The sequence below is a fragment of the Camelus ferus genome, chromosome 9 (genome assembly GCF_009834535.1).
Source record: "Camelus ferus isolate YT-003-E chromosome 9, BCGSAC_Cfer_1.0, whole genome shotgun sequence".
Classification (NCBI taxonomy): Eukaryota; Metazoa; Chordata; class Mammalia; order Artiodactyla; family Camelidae; genus Camelus; species Camelus ferus.
The window spans coordinates 59,478,104-59,495,438 of NC_045704.1; the positions used below are offsets into that span (position 1 = coordinate 59,478,104).

Below are 17,335 nucleotides of genomic sequence, written 5' to 3' on the forward strand. Positions count from 1 at the left end.
TTTTTTCTCTTACAGATGCCCATTTTTATGCAGTTAAAAATTTAAATCTTTTCTTCTATGGTTTCTGGGTTTTGTGTCATGCCATCTTCACCCACAGAGCTGGGAGAAAACAACTTCTATTTTTTTCAGATTTTATTTCATTTTTTATATTTAAAGCTATGTTCTATATAAGATCAATTTTAGTATTTATAGGGATCCAGTTTTATTCTTTTTTTTAATGGATATTTTTTCTAGCTTCATTTAATTATTTAACTTTTCCTCAATGATCTGAATTACCTTTTTTCAAAGATGACATTTCCACATATAAGTGGGCCTATTTCTGAACTCTGTCCTGTTTCATTGTTTCATTTACTCTTTTACCCTAATAAACCCTTTTAATTAGTACAGCTTTATAATAGTTTTTTAAATGATCTCTTTAATATACAAACATTATATACTATATGATATAAACTAGGTTATAATATATTTCATTATCTGGAAGCTCCTGTCTCCTGTGGTGATTGCATCCTTTGTTGGCATAGCTAAGCTGGAATTATATTTGTCAGAATTACTTTCTCTGTATGATTCTCGATTAGGGTTAGCCACAAAAAATATGCATATGATGTGGAGGGTGAAGTAAAGCAGGAACTATTATTCTTTGAGGGGCAGTGCAGGGTTGCTATGTGCTGCTCAAGTTACGCATGTTGTCAGTGATAACCTCGCTCAACTGGGAGGTGTGGGGCAGCTGCCAGAACTTCAATGTCTGCAGCTCCTATTGGACGTCCTTATCAGTTTCTCCAATTCTCAGGCCGGATATGTATAGCCCCATGGCATAAAGTGCCAGCTACTTCTGCCAGCTACCTGCTTATCAAAGCTGGAGGCAGTGAGGCACAGGTGTGGGACCATTTGTCCTCACTGAGTTCTAGTTTGCCCTTGTTCTCCTTTGTTTCACAGTCTATCTTTTTTCCCCAACTGCTAGCCCTACTGTCCCACAGTGACTTTATACCTGCTACCTTGTATTCTGTGTCAGGTATAATTCTAAGGGCTTCACTATACTAACCCCCATAACAACCCTTTGAGATGATACTATTATTAATTCCTCTTTTATGGATGATGAAGCTGAGGGAGAGAAATTAAGTAACTTGTCCAAAGTCACACAGCTATTAAGGCAAAGAGTTAAGAAAAGATAGATAAATATGAACTGGTTCAGAATACATGGTTAGATGTCTTTAACGTTTGACTAGCTTGGGTATATACAAGGTATACCTATTAAGTCTGTGAATGACACGAAGCTATAATAGCTAATACATTAAATGAAAAACTCAAGAATTCAAAACATTTCAATAAATTAGAAGAATATGTTAAATCTAACAAAATAAAATTTAATAAGGATAAAGATAAAATGTAATAAAAGTCAGAAAAGCTAATCATACCAATATAAGGGAGAAAATAATTATCTTAGTTCATGTTAAAAAAAAAGAGAGAGAGAGAGAGATCTACAGCAAAATTTCAAGCTATATTGACAGGGCTACCAGAAAACAATACAGTATTACCTTGCACTGAGGAAGGTATAATGACCAAATTAGGGATTGGTACTCTGCACTGGTTTACCCACATCTTGAATGTACTGTTCAGGCTAGAAAACCATGGAATCATCTCCAATGAAGCAAACCAGACTGGTATCAAGAAAGAAATATACAGAAACTTGCCATCTTTAGCCTGATAAATACAAGCATTTTTAGTTCTCATTCATGCAGAAAAGTCTCCATATTTCCAAAGGGCAAAACATGGATCCCTGAATGGAACTCACAGTGAAACAGATTTTAACTTAATATGAGAAAGATCTAATTAAAAGCTCTTGAGCAGTGGAATGGGTTAGCCTTATGAGGCAGAGAGCTGCCCATCAATTGAAGAGGTTAACAAAACACTTTATGACAAAACATTCTGTATATTGTAAGGAAACTTTTAACATTGGGAATGTCTGTGTGTGTTGGAGGGGGGAATGGGCTGCAGTGGTGCTGGACCTCTACATTTTTTTGTAGCTCAAAAAATTTCTTTTGATTCGAGGCACAAAGACAGCAACTGAATTTGAGGCAAAAAAATATGACTGCAGTTTAATTTATTTTTTAAAAAATTTTTATCTGATTACAAAAGCAAAACCAGAAATGGACTTAAAAGAGTAACACCAATTAAGCTAAGTCACAGTATACATTTTGATGTTAAAGACATATTAAGATGTTCATCTGTATGTTTCATATACACATATGTATATGCGCACTTAACAGCCTACTTAATATTATACTGTGACAAGTCTATAATCGCTATTGGTCCATAATATCCATTGTGGATGTGCCACCTTTTATTTCTTTCAACTAATACTGAACATATAGTAACGCCTTATTTTTATAACTGCAATAAACATCCTTGTACATAAATCTCATCCCATAGCTTTGACTATTTAAGAGTCTTGACATATTCTTATATAGTTTTCCAGAAATTTGCCATTAAATTTATAGTTTGAATTTTAAGAGACAGGAAGGGGAAAAAAAGCACACTAGCAAGATACACAGGACAGACAGACAGGCACACACACAAAACAATTTCTGCCCCAGAGATTTTGATACAAGTGAAAGCAGGCACACTGTGATAGTAAACTTGGTCTTAATTTTACAGTATTTCTCTTTTCTTTTAACAACAAATTCATTAAGAAGACTATGATTCCAACTAACCTGCGATTTCTCTGAGCCAGTTAATGCCTGATAGATATGAACTCAAGAAAAACTGACTGAAAGGTAGCCCCAAGATGTACACTTTCCTCAGTTTATCAGACCTTCAAATAAAAATGCAACAGAACTGAGCTACTGTTTGACAAAAGCCCAGTCAAACCTGGGTTAATCATTATAGATACCGAGGTTACAGATATAAAATAATGCACATCTCCCTGGAAGTTTTTGTTAAGAGGAACTGATTTATGGCAGTAAATGGTACAAAGTGATAGAGCTATAGAGAATCCAAATGAGAAATGTTCATTTAACAATTCAAGGACTGCTGCTAGAAAACCGCTCCCAGAAGGCTCGGTGTTCCATCTGCTATTTCCCTTGGAATTCTTTTAGCTTAAGGGGCTTTTGCTCAACTGCTGTTTCACTAAAACCAATGAAAAGACAATCTGGGGAGGAAACAAAGCCATTACCAAAAAATATATTTCTATTTCCTGCAACTGGAGAAATGCAGCAGAGTAGTATTATTTTACCTACTTTTGTAAAACAATCCAGATTCCAAACAAAAGTCTAAGTTAAGGAATTTCATATGTTAGCTGAAAGCTATTCTTTCTTTCTTGCATAATTAACCCCTTACCTAAAAAGCAGACCGACTTGTATTTATTACTACTAATACAATAAAATCTTCAATTATCTAAATCTCCCCTCAAAACAGATATAAACATTCTGTAAATTTAATCTTGAAAAAATCTCTCCAGAGCCTTCTGTCCTATTCAATCTGGACTGATGACCCTCTTAATCTTCCTTTCACCTGTTCCCTGTATTTCATGTCTTCCATTCTAGTTTACACTCAGTTTTGATGGAGTAAGTCCTCTAAAACATTACTGAGAAAAAGTGCACAGAAGTAGATTTTTGAGACCTCATACGGCTAAAAACTGCAAATTCTAACTTGGAATTAATTTTCGGTCATAATTTTGAATGAACTGTGCCACCGCTTCTAGCCTCCACTGTTGTTCCTGAGAAATCTGAAGCCATTCTGACTCCAGATAATTTTTTCAAGATTTTTATTTGCCTCCTTTGGAAGTTATTAGATCTTTCCTTTATCCCAAGGGTTCTGAAATTCCATGGTGTTGTGCCTTGGTGTGGGTCAGTTTACATCCACTGTGCTGGAATCTTGATGGTTTCTTTCAGTCTGGAAACTTATGTCCTTTAATGCTGGGATATTTTCTTGAATTACCTTATATTCATATTTTACTTTTTAAAATAAATTTTAAAAACTCAAACTAGTAATGTATGTAATGCACATAGCTTTTATGCCTATAGTTTGATAAATATCTCTAACTCAGTACACTCTATTAGTATTTAGTGGGGCACTAAAATGCTCATTGGAAACTTGTAGGCATGTTATTAGCATTCACCACTGGGGGATGGGTGAGGAAATGGCCATTTTGTTGAGGGAAACTCACATATCAGTATCTATAGTTTCTTTTTCTTGTAGGCTAATCAATTTTCCCAGAAAATAATCCTCCAAGTTTCTATCCACTTTCAATTGTGCCTCATATCCCTAAGTCCAGAGCCTCCCTGATTTCGATCTCTTCATACAAGAAATCTCTAGTTTCATTTATGGTAGAGATCAGGCAGGGGTGAATTTAGGGTCTAACTACTCTTTATATATATAAAGTTCAAAAAAAATTCTATAGTTTTCAATCCTACTTTGTACCCTAGTCTTGGGTCCTGCAGGTTTTGAAGTTCTTATCAGCTTGCTTTATATTAACTTCCCCTGATACAGGTACTTAGCTTTCTCAGTTTTCCATCTTCTAAAAATAAGCTGATATTGCCTGTCTGCTGTTCATTTCTTTCTCATTCTTTTTATCCTTGTCCTTTACACCTTCCTAGTCCTCTAGTCATTTTAATGGCTTTTAAGAGGGAGTTGAGGATAAATGCAAGTGTTCATTCTCTAAGCTAAACTGTAAATCCCTTTCATTTGTTAGAAGTAGGCGTCTTCAAAGGTTCAGGTATGTCTTTTCTCTTCATCCTTAAAATCTTTCTGAACTTATCTTCTGAGCTCCAGATCTATATTTGTAAAAGCCTCTTGGGAACATATGTCAAGACTAACTCATTATCTTTTCTGAAATCGATTTCTTTTTGCAACTTGGTGTTACAATCCTTACAGTTACCCACAATAGAAACTTTAATGTTATCTCTGACTCTTCCTTCTTACTGAATCTCCCTATATCTAATGAGAAACTAGGGCTTGTCAATTCCACCTTTAGACCACTCTTATCTCATTCTTAACATTCCATTGTCTGCCTGATAACTACTTTCCTGACTACTAATCCATCCTATTATACCCACCCTGCCTTCCAGTCTGGTTTAAATGCCACCACTTCCATGAAGTCTTCCTTTATGCTTTTCCAAGTTCATTTAATTTGTCCTCCTTTCAAAGACTTGTACTTTATTAACATTTCTCTTATGCACTTAATATACTAACACTTCTTGCAAATTTGCATTCATTTTATTTCCTCTATTAGAGTGTAAGAGTTTTAAGGGAAGAGACTGAAGGAATCTATCTCTGATCTTCCTTATTAGTTTTTGTTTTACCATCAGCGTATACACTAAATGAATAAACACATTTGGGATGCTTGAGAGAAACAAGAGAAACAGAGGACACAGTCTTGTCTTCCAGAGAAGAAGGTGTATCAGTATGTATAGCTATGATGTATCTATACAGTAGAGCATCCATGATGAAATGTAAAAGGTAAAACGGCTCTCAACTTAAGTCAGGAACACAGGCTTTGTCATTTAATTGTGCAACTGCCCAGCCAATCTGCTGCCACCTCTGGAAACTAAAACACATGGATTGTTGCCTTTTAATGAATTCACAATAAATTTCAACCACTTGATACAATCTTAAATTAACAGTTACTCAGCTTTCAACAAAAGCTTATTTGAATATTGACATGTGAGAAAAATCCGCCAAGTCATACTAATTTTCATTCCTCTGGAGTTTTACACTGTATTTTAACAATGAGAAAAACATAAACCTACAACTACCATTACTCTTCACAGAAAAGTCTTAGTTCAATTGCACTCTAATATTATGCCATCAGTTTTTATAAAGAATAAATCATATTAAGTGTTTTTCTGAGTCGTATTAAGAGTCTTCTGTAACATCACTGTTTAAAGATATTTACCATTATGTTGTAGGCTGAATCATATGAAATTGCCAATGTTCAACTGTTTACGACTTTTAAAAACAGCAATTTCATTTAGTTCATCTAATAGTTCAATATTTTAAAATTATGAACTATCAAATTAAGTCATCTTATAATTTAGCAGTAAGAAAAAATTTTGTCTCATCTGTCAACATAATCTGTTCTCCCAACTCACAGAGATGATAATGACACTGAGCAAGCTGCTTCCTTTTTGCTTTTACCTGCAAGGAAGCTTAGTGCTGTATGTAGTGCTTAACTGTGATAATTTTCTTAGCCTAGGTTTTGTTATAATTATCTCTGAGTCCTAGTTTGACTTTTTCAATTTTTATTGATCCAAATGTATGTTTGTGTGTGTGCGTGTGTATATATTATATATTATATATTATATACATATAAAAAACTGGGTACTTAGAGTACTATGTTGAGAAGCATTCTTCCTGAACTTGGCAGGGAAAAGTACGAAGGTCAACTAGTCACATCCCATACACATACTGCAAGGGGAAAAGCAGCATGCCACATATGTATTTGCAGCCCTACCCCCATGTGCTAAAGTGCTCAAGGTCTGTACTGATGAGGCATTTGAGAATTAATTAGGAAAGCCAATCTGCAAGAGCTAAGATCTGAACTTTATTTAGAGACAGGATAGGGGCATTAATTGATAGAAAGTGTAAAGGTATTCCTGCCAGAACCAATGAAATATTAACTAGACAATGAAATGCAAAGGAACAAATTTTATATAAATAGTTATAGAAAGACAGATAGATAAACTTGGTTTAAGAACAGAACATTTAAAGAAAAGAAGTGAGAAATCAAGCTAGACATGAATGAGCCATTGGAGCTTTTGGGCAAAAGAGTGACATGAAGAAAACGGTATGGGGATGTTGAAAATCAAGTAATTTCTTTTTAAGACTAGAGGAGGCCTCAAAATTAACATTTTACCACTACTGTAGTAATATTCAATTCAGGCAAAATGCCAGTAACACTGAGTAAAAGACTGCTAGAAAAAGGATATTCAGAGTCTCAAAGTTGTCATTCCACAGAGTACTTTTTTTTTTTAATCTTTAAAAATTTTTATTTATTTATTTATTTTGGGGGGGAGTTAATTAGGTTTACTTATTTATATATTTATTTTTTAGAGGTGGTACTGGGGATTGAACCCAGGACCTCATGCATGCTAAGCACGTGCTCTACCTCTTGAGCTACATCCTCCCCTATTCACAGATCACTTTTTACCAAAAAAAAAAAAAAAATTTTTTTACATGACCTTATAATCAAACCTAAGCTTACGATTAAATTTAAAATCATCAATAATGAACTAAACCATTATCATGTTCCTGTTTATAAGATGTAATGAGGTCATATCATCTAAATAATATTCATGCCAAAAATGTTTAACCTAAATCTGATCAGAAGGAAACAATCACAAATATCAAAACTGAGGGACCTTCTTCAAAGCAACTAGTCTGAATACTTAGTGTCAATGTCACAAAAGACAAAAGAAAAATAGGGAAACTTTGTTCTAGGTTAAAGGAGACTAAAGAGACATGCCAAGCAAATGCAACAAATCATCCTCTATGGGATCCTAGGTTGGGATTTTTTTAAAAAGTTATAAAGTACAGTATAAGAACAATTGAGAAATAAAAGTGGACTACATAAGGAACAACAGTACTGTATGAATGTTAAGTTTCCGCAGTGTGGTAACTGTATTGTGATTACATAAGATACACCCTTTTCTTGAAAACTCTTTCATAAGCATCAGAATGCTGTGAGTAACTCTCAAATTTACAGCAAATAAATAAATACACAAACAAACGAAAAACCCAAATTAGTAGAACTGTGTGCATACGTACACATGAGGGTGAGGGAATGTGGCAAAAATTAACAAAAGGTAAACCGAGGTTAAGGCTAGAGTCATCATACTATTCTTAAAAATTTTCTGACCTTAAAAAGCTATTAAAAAAAAAGATTTTACATAATTTGGGTCAAATTCTAGAGTTGACAGATACGAAAACTGAAAGCACAGACATTTTATTTTGACATGTTCATTCAGCTAGGTTGTAGCAAGTATAGAATTAAAGCCCCTGCGGTTTTATCTCCGTCTGGTGCTCTTTCAACTATCTCATATAGTCTCAAGCTTAAGCACACGGGAAAAACCAACATAAGGGGAGGACTGGAAGCAGAGAACTGACTGAACCATCTTAGCAAAATAAGGGTCTTCACTAGGACTATAGATATGGAAGGGAGGGGGCAAAATAAAGAAACAATGTAATAAGAAAGTGATACATTAGAATAAGAAAAAAGAAATAATTACAATGTACAAGCTGAAAATATAGGAAAAGAAGAATATCAAGGATAATAAAAGAAAAACTGGATTAAGATGGTCATTTAGGACAAGACACTCAGTTTGAGATATGTACATTTAAATTATAATATACGACAAATGTAAGCTACAAGTATACGAGAATGTAAAGTCCAGGAGAGTAAGAACTTTTGTCCTTTTTGCCTACTGATAAATCCCCAAATAACCTGAACAATGTCTGGAAATAATGTTTTTTGAACAAACAAAGTGACAGTTTATGAGGAATTTAGGTAGAGACTGACAAGAAAATAGAAATGTGAGATTGAAGAGAAGGTATCAAGAACCTTACTTTGCAGGTCTTTAGGGAAGCAGACATATTTAAAGTCTCCACCTTCTTCCAGGAAAATTCATAGAGCGTTCTGCCTGGGGTTTTGAGTATAAGCCCAAACAATAAAGTGGTCTTTTCTCTTTTCCACTGTTCCCTTTAGATGTACCTTTACAGGAACTCTCATTGGGAGGATGAGTGGCTACGGTCATATACCCTCTAGTACCATCAAAACTCCACTGTTCTGGACAGATTTCATTAGCTAGAGCACGGAGTCCAGGTGTGGTCCCAGGACCAGCAACATCAGCAGCACCTGGCAGTTTGACAGAAATGTAAATTCTTAGGTTCCACCCTAGATCTACTAAATCAGAGACTGTGGGCATGGCCCAGTTATCTGCGTCTTAAGAAGTCTTCCAGGTGATTCTAATGCCTAGTAAAGCGCTAAGCACAAAATAAAGGTACTCTGACAAAACATCTACCTCACAGTCCAACATCATTCTTCATGAGATGTAGCTAAACATTTAAGACTCAATTACATCAAAAGATATTTGTAATAAAATTCAGTGTAACATCACACAGTCGTAATTCATCACATAGTGACCATAGAGCAAATCCAGCCTACAATTAAAAAAAGGTTTTAAAGGCACCCACTTACTTTAATGTTTCAGCAAGAAAGAAGCTCTGCTGTACATCATCATGCGTAGGAGTAGAGGAATATACATCCTTCACCCCAGAAAATCCACCACTGACTCGGCAATACTTTTCAATAGCCTGTGAAAGAGATCAAAAGAATCAATTCTACATAATTTCAAGCTTTAAAGGACAAGTTAAGGAACCACAGTCAAAAGTTCACAGAGATCTACAAGAAAATTTAACAGTTTCAAAATAAGATTTATTATCAAATGGGAATAGTCTCATATTGGAAAAACTGACATATCTCATTTCCTGTAGAATTTCTCTCTCCAAAACTAATCTTTGTAGGACATCTTGTATTTTCCTAACTTAAGAGTCAAATTTAGGCTATTCACACTGAGTTAGAGACCTGTCTGGCACAATAAAACCTCATTAATTCTGACAATTTAAGAGGGAATCAGCTTGAATTTAAAATTTTAAATATAATTTTATCACTTCCAAGGATAAATAATAATCCAAAACATGCTAAAACTGTATTACTTAGGAGCTCTCCACAGCAATAGCAATGAGATATATTTACTGCAAACATCCTAAATGCCAGACAATGTATTGTCATAATCCTATGAGTTAAGCATTATAGGTGGTACCAACTGACAGGACGTGCCACCCACACACCTATTACAATAATAATTACAATACTGAGAACTAATGACACTTAGGTATTCACTACATGCTGAAGGCTCTTCTAAGAGATTTACATGCATTAACATTTAAATTTCCAACAACCCTATGAGGCTGTCTTAACAGTTGTACTTTTCAGATGGAAAATTGAGGCAAGGAGTAACTGGCTCCACATTATTAACCACTATGCTCTACTGCCCAAATGAGAGCTCATATTCTTATTTTATATCTTTTTGCATCTTTGAACATGTCTGAATAAAATACACTGAATCAAATGGAATCTATTCAAAACCCTGTTTTTAATTCAAGGTAACCAAATTTCTGCTTATGAAGATCTATCACATTCAGAATTAAGCCATTCATAAAAAGTGAAAGCATATGTGGGTCTTCTCTCTACTCCACCTAATCCAGGGAGATTCTGTCGAATGAAGGTGTGGTTATTTAACTCATCAATGCTGCTGTGGCCTGCTGTTTCTAGCCTTGCTACTTACTCTTCTGGCCTTCCTCCTTTCTAGTAAGAAGCTAATTAACAGTGGAAGTGTTTATTTAATCAAACGGTTCATTTTTATATGGTTCCATTTTGATTATAGCTGGGTTTAAAAGTCTCCTTACCAAAAGGTTTGATACTTTTCTCCACCCAAATATTTTAAACATACTTTGAAACACATGTTCTTCACGACGATCATGTGTCTTTACCACCACAGAACACTATCAGAGCAGTTTAAGGATACTATGAAAAGTAGTAGGGAGGCATGACTGATCTCTAAACCATTTAGAGACATTTCTCCAAGGCAAGTTTTCATGCATAACACATTCAAGTTTGGAAATCTGAAGATGTAAATGGAATAGCTAAAGCTACAAAAGACAGTGAGATACCATTATTCTGTCTCTACCCTGCAGCCCTCTTCTCATTATATCATACTTTTAATCTTGAATTTAAATTGTAATTATTTCAGTTCTCGTTCTTTATACTGAGTTTGTGTATCCACATAGGCTACAGAAGCAAAATTCTAACTCTGTAATTCAATATGGACAGATATGTTTTAAAGTTTGAGCTTGTCAAACCTCTTTTTAATAGATAAGAGTAGGGCCATACTTTAAGAAAGTGCGCAGGAAAAAAGAACCTTAGGAAAAGGCTAAAATTATCCTATGGCATTTCTCGATGAGAATATGTGTTTCTGTCACCACTCCTTACCACCCTGCCCCACATGATTCACATGTTTCTCCTATATTCCTCTAAATGAGAAGCATTAACTATCAAAGGACATTCAAGTCATACTCACTGCAGGGTTACTTTACCTGTTTCCCCTATATAAAATATTGCTCGACTTATGTAAGCATTAGTAAGCTACTGCTACCCAACAGAAGTGTGTGCATGTCCTATTCCTAAACCACTATGCCAACATTTAGGCTCTCTCTCAACTGTGACAGGCCTCTCCTGCATGGGAGGGTTTCACTAGCAGCTGTGTTCCCAATTTTGGACCCAGGTAGTTGGAGGAAAGCAGCACCAATAAATGCTGCATCTGTTCCTGTTCTATATTTGTAACCACCCTGCTTCCATTAATATTCTCTTGTCGTTAAACTCTATAAGGACCATCTATTCCTGAATGACAAATGACATATGAGTGTCCTTACCTTATTCCAAGTCTTTATCACATTATTCCTAGATTATTGCAGGGGTCTCCAAAACCCACATTTTGCAGATTATAATCAGATCCTTTTGTTATTCCCCATGAAAAACCCTTCAGTAGTTCCTTCCCCTTTGAAAAACATTTAGTAGTCCTGTAATGGGTCCTTAAAGTTAGGGAGCTTTGGTGGGCAGGAGACAGTGAAGGAGGGGCTTTTTAGACAGGCAAAGGACTTTCTATCCCCACCTCTCGAATGAAAAACACTTGCATAGTAACAGAGAAGTGTGTGTGTGTGCGTGTGTGCGCGTGTGTGTTATTCTTTAAACACTGAGTACGCACATCCCTTGATCTGGTATGTGAGGCCATCTCCACATAATGGCACACAACGGCTCCAAATGTCTCTTCCTCTGGATGTCACTGTGAAATCTTCTTTTACATAAATTGGTCTACATTCTGCCCTAAAACACATTTTGCACATTCTTGTCTGAGCAATTTACTAACACTACTTATCTCACCTGGAATGTCCTCGTTCTACCTAGACTGCAAGTTTAAACTAAACAATCTGAATATCCATCATAATTAGCGCTATTTAGCATAATTAGTATACCTCAGAGAATAAAATATCCCCTCACTCCCAGAGATAAGCTATACTTTCATGAAAATTCTAATGATTTTCTTCCTCCCAGGTACTGCTAACCATGGGGTTCTCTGAAAGGCTAGCATTTTATGAGTAAACATTTGCTTCCTTTACTTACAAACCATTAAAGCTCCTCATTTCAAATACATGTGTACACATACATATGTGCGCATGTGTGCTAGGATGGTTCTTTTCGTCTTTCAATCTAGAAGAATTTTAACAATTCACTAGTCCTTCTGATGGTGATCCACTAAGGAATTACTCTGAATACAAGCTGAAGTAACAGGGGTACCTACCCAGGCTGTGAACCTGGGCAGTTTTACAATGATTTATTTTTTTCTCCAGAAGTTCAGCATTAATAAGCAAGTACAGAAATTCTATAACCATAGTGGAAAATTGCCATTTAAATTACTCCTTACGTTATTCAGTAAGAATGAGTGAATACCAGTAGGAAAATAGTTCTAACAGAGAACTAAACTGGATTCTAAGGTTTACCTCTACTTCTTAAGAAACTTACACCGACTGAGTTTTTCCATTAAGTAAGTGAAAGTAGCCCAACAGTTACTGAACTTGAGGTAACACGGATGAGGATACACGGCACTATAGGAGGCTTAACTTAACACTCTTGCACATAAAATGAAATAGTGGCTTATTTACCAGTGCTGCTTCCCAGCCCCACTCCCTATATCTTGGATCGTGAGTGAATCGCCATAGGTACCAATATGTTTCAATTACTTCTGGACGGAGGATGTAATACTTTTCAGCCTGCCGGACTGCCACGGCCTCGACTGCACCATCAAACTTGAATGATTCAGGACCCAGCTTTAAAGCTGTAACATGACAAAAGAAATAAATGAGCACAGTAAACCATTTGTGTTTGTTCAGCAGAGATTTTTCTTCCCCTGAAAGAATGCAGTATGAAGTAAAGTTATTTCTGTTGTTTGTTTTATTTTTATTGTTGCTGTTTTGCAAAATCAGTGAATTTAAAAGATCTACATTTGATTTTCTTATAAATATTCCCATTATTCTCACATGAAATATTTCTCATAAATACTGCATATCAACATACTGTTAAATCTAACTAAACCAACCAGGGTCTAGTAATCCTTCGGAAACAAATTCAAAGCTAGACATAAGCACATTACACACTCTGTTTTATTCCAAAATAAAATGAGACAGATAACTGTACTGTGCAGAATTACTTTTTAAAAAGTGAAGACAATTTAAAAATCGTTTTAAATAACACACATATAAAAGAAAGCATTTTAGAGCTCAGATCTTGAATTAGATTTAGTTGTAGATTGTATTCCTTTAAAGCATACTATAGTATGTACGAAACAGTGTATTTTAAAACTTAAACCAGTTTTAAAAATCATCTCTCTTCTTCTACAGCCTCTGTATATACAGTTAGGAAGAGATTCAAATTGCCAATTACTAAGAATTTATCAGTTTGAATAAATACCTGAAACCAACACAATATTGTAAATGAACTATAGCTAAATAAAAAAAAAATCGTAATTAAAAAAAATCATCACACATATATTTCAACATTACATAATATTCCTTAAAATGATATGATTTCCATTCAGGCTGGACTACAGTATTACATGAAAGGCTTTTTAAGAACCCCTTTCTAATCATACCCGGCACTCTAAATCCGGGCAGGATAAAATCACCTTCCATTGGGATGCTGGAGTCACACTCAATTATCACTCTCATCTGCCATCTTTCTTTTTACTAGTTTGTACCAGTGGCAAATACTTTTAAGGTCACTCACTTTTTCCGAAAAGTGCTGGACACTTTTATATTTTCTCATAAAAGGCAGCACAAGAATTATACCATAAATAAAATTATGCCACAGTTGTCAGCATGACAAGTGTTGCTGTGGCCAATTTCAGCATTACAAGGGTGGCACCATAAACGACAAATAACCACAGTTCAAAGAAGGTGAAAACACAGTCTTTCTTACCACACCCTACTCGCAAAAAACTCCCCTACAAAACCAGAAACACTGTAGTGATGCTAGACAGTACCATTAGAAGCAAAACATGCCATCCAAAGAGTAAATAACCATAATTTGCTTACTGCTAAGTCTCGGAAAACTAAAGCAGAACTTACGCAGGGGTTTTTAACCGTGAACTATATGGTAGGCTTTGGAAGAGAGTGATAATGTTGTATTCAAGAAGCCTCCGAAATTGTATCCAAAACTACATGTGTGCTCATAAAGCTCTGACCACCTCCTCAATAGGATTTGAGGTTAGGACTAATCAAGAAATTACCGGTATTTTGTAAGAATACTTCTATCCAGCTTACTGACAAGGTCTGATATGTGATCAAATCTTATTTGGCATTTAATAAATGTTTTTAAGTGATAAGTCAAACATCATAAGCACCAAGATGATGATAATCCAATAAATAGCAAGATACGTCATTTTGTCTGGATTTCTTGTTTTTCTTTTCTCAAAGACTGATTAAGTGATCACATAGAGTTTTCAAATGTTAATCTTAAGGCTAACTTTAAATTAGATAATAACTTCTATAATTATGATATTATCACCTGAATTGAAGTAGAAATTGGTTGCATGAACTAGTATTTTAAATTTCTCACTAAAACTTTTATTTCACTTATTGGTCATTCATAATGTCACAAATAAAACATACCAGAAAGATAACATATTCGTTCTATGAGGAGTTGGTGAGTAAAAATGTACAAGCCTAATATCACATCCATTACTTTGGCCAAATCACCGATTTCATGTTTCTGAGGGCATTATTTCTTAGGTGTTCTTTTGTTTAAGAAATGTAAAAAAATAATTTCATAACATTCTACCTTGCACTTAATTTCTATTCTCTATCTTAAATTTCCCATTTATACTTGCTATATCATTTCTAAAAGGAAAATAACTAATCTAACAAGTAAAAATTGGGTCAAAACCATAAATAATTTAGTGCCCAGGCAAAAAGAACTTGAGAAGATGCAAAAATTAAAGAAAGAGACATGCACAAATTAAAAAAAATTAAAGTAAAACATCAGATGTAATAAAAGTCAATTGTACGCCAATAAAAGATAATTCAAAGGCACAGATTAGTTTGTAAAATCATGGGAAAATAAAATTCATACAAGTCCTCCAAGATAGGCATCATCAAAGGGTCTTTTTAAAGGTATGAACAACTTAAAAATTATTGGTGAATTTACTGACAAACTACAAGTTACCTAGTTACCAATTATACATTCAATTTAACTGATATCTTTTGGTTATTCTTACTTTCACAAGAGGAGAGGCAAGGCATGTAACCTAAATCAATTCTGTAACTGATTTTAAGAAGCTGAAATAAATGGCTAAAATGGATTCTTCCATATTAAAATAAATTATGTTATCACATATATTCATAAAAGTCCTACCTATTGTCTTTAAAACAACTTCTTCAAAATCTTTATTAACAAAACCAGAACTCAGAATAATAATTTTAAAAAAGATGCAGGAACACATTTTCAGAATTAAAACTCAAGTTCTTGAGAAGATGATTTACTATATTAAATTATTTTGAAGTGAAAAATGCCTATATATTTTCCTTCTAATTCCTGGATATATTTTTAACTTTTTAGAAATTATTTTAGACTAAGTAATTAACATTATTAATATTCTTACCAGTTCTGTCATATGACTCATGACATGTACGTGCAATTTCCGCTCCGAGCTCTAAATAATGTCCAGCTTTATCCATTCTGGAACCATCTGCTCCCAGGACAAACATTCCCCCAGCAAAGCAGGCCAAATGCCCCATCTTCTTTTCTAAGTGCCCATTCTTCCATTCTCCAATAAAGGTAAGACCTCCACGGGACTTCTTAATAAGATGCTTTTCTATAGCCTACGAGAAAGAGTAGACACTCAAAGTTTAAGAGGCAAAGTTGCTAGTATTCAAATTTACTACATGCTTTTGGCTAACACAAAACCTTGGTAATATGACATTCTACAAAGCAGTAACCTTCCCAAACTGGAAGACAATTTACCATAATTAAGTTTGGGAGTAAACAATCAAGTTACACATAATCTTGAACAAATACCCCAATCATCACTATAACAAGACAAGGTGGGAGAGAGGAAACTGGCCTAAAGATTACCTTTCAATATAATAGTACCCATATTACAGGTTTTTTCTTCTTGATCTAAATGAAATTCATAATAATCAGTCAATTGGAATAACAAGTTGTAACTCAAAGGCTCTGCCGACTTATTTCTATTTCATACAACAAAAAATGAATAGAAAGAATAATATATAAGTTAATCAGAAAATAGGATTTTAATAGTTAAAATGGTTCCTTTTTCATGTAACTATACATCTTGTCAAAGTATTTTAAAAAGGCACATTAGGTGAGAAACCTTGTATGTTCTAAAACTTATAAAAATATTTGACAGTTCAAATTTAACTCCTTAGTCCCTTACTTCACAAACTTAGGCATTTGTTTTGGATGCTGTGCCATGGTTAAGAGGGGACACATAATAATGTCAATTTTATCCATCCTCCAAAAATGGCAATTTTACTTCTGCAATGTCAACTTTACTTAAGGGAGTGGGAATGGCAAGAGAAACTTGAATATAACACAATGTAGAGTCCAATAATCATATTTAATTTTAAAAATGAAAAACTTGTTCCTCTGAACCATGTTCTCAAACTTTGCTGAGGGGCCTAAAGATTAATTCTCTACCTTTAGAGTTACTTCTTTGTAAAAGTATAAGGAATTGCATTAATTCAGTTCTCTTTGGTAGAAATTATTATAAATGGCTAAGACTATACTTTTCTGACAATAAAAAGGAGTAAGACTCAACTGACATTTTTATTGCAGGTTGTTGTCTAGCAAGCTCAATAACAACCAGCTTTGGAAAAACTTAGCCTATACGCTTTAAAACAACGTTTGTTTTATAGAACTATAAGGACTAAGCCTTATTCATCATCTTATAGTCCACAAAGCCTATAAATGTAGTATGCATTTAACAAATGTTCAATTAATAAGTCATTTTAAATAAACAGTACTTTTTAAATAATTTCTAGGTTTAAAGTTTAATAACAAAATAAAACTCCAAATTTTCAAAATGTAGATCTTCATAAAGTATTTTAGAAGTCACATGCTAAAACAGAGATTCTTGATTACACATCAATTTAGTTCAATTTCTTAGTCAACAAAATCCTTCAATCCCTACTGAAAGCCTACGATGGGAAA

At 34.4% G+C, this 17,335-nt stretch overlaps 1 protein-coding gene across 3 annotated transcripts in view; it reads right to left on the reverse strand.

Moving 5' to 3' along the window:
* The window catches only part of MAN1A2 (mannosidase alpha class 1A member 2), a 149,054-nt gene that overhangs the window by 32,603 nt on the left and 99,116 nt on the right, over positions 1-17,335 (reverse strand). For 2 of the 3 annotated variants that reach the window (XM_032486948.1, XM_006184283.3), the window contains exons 10-12: positions 15,765-15,984; positions 12,772-12,944; positions 9,191-9,306 (exon numbers count right to left, since the gene is read on the reverse strand). In XM_032486948.1, the coding sequence (XP_032342839.1) occupies positions 9,191-9,306; positions 12,772-12,944; positions 15,765-15,984 (509 nt within the window). The remainder of the gene's footprint in view (positions 1-9,190; positions 9,307-12,771; positions 12,945-15,764; positions 15,985-17,335) is intronic. The other variant, XM_032486947.1, reaches the window with a different exon arrangement.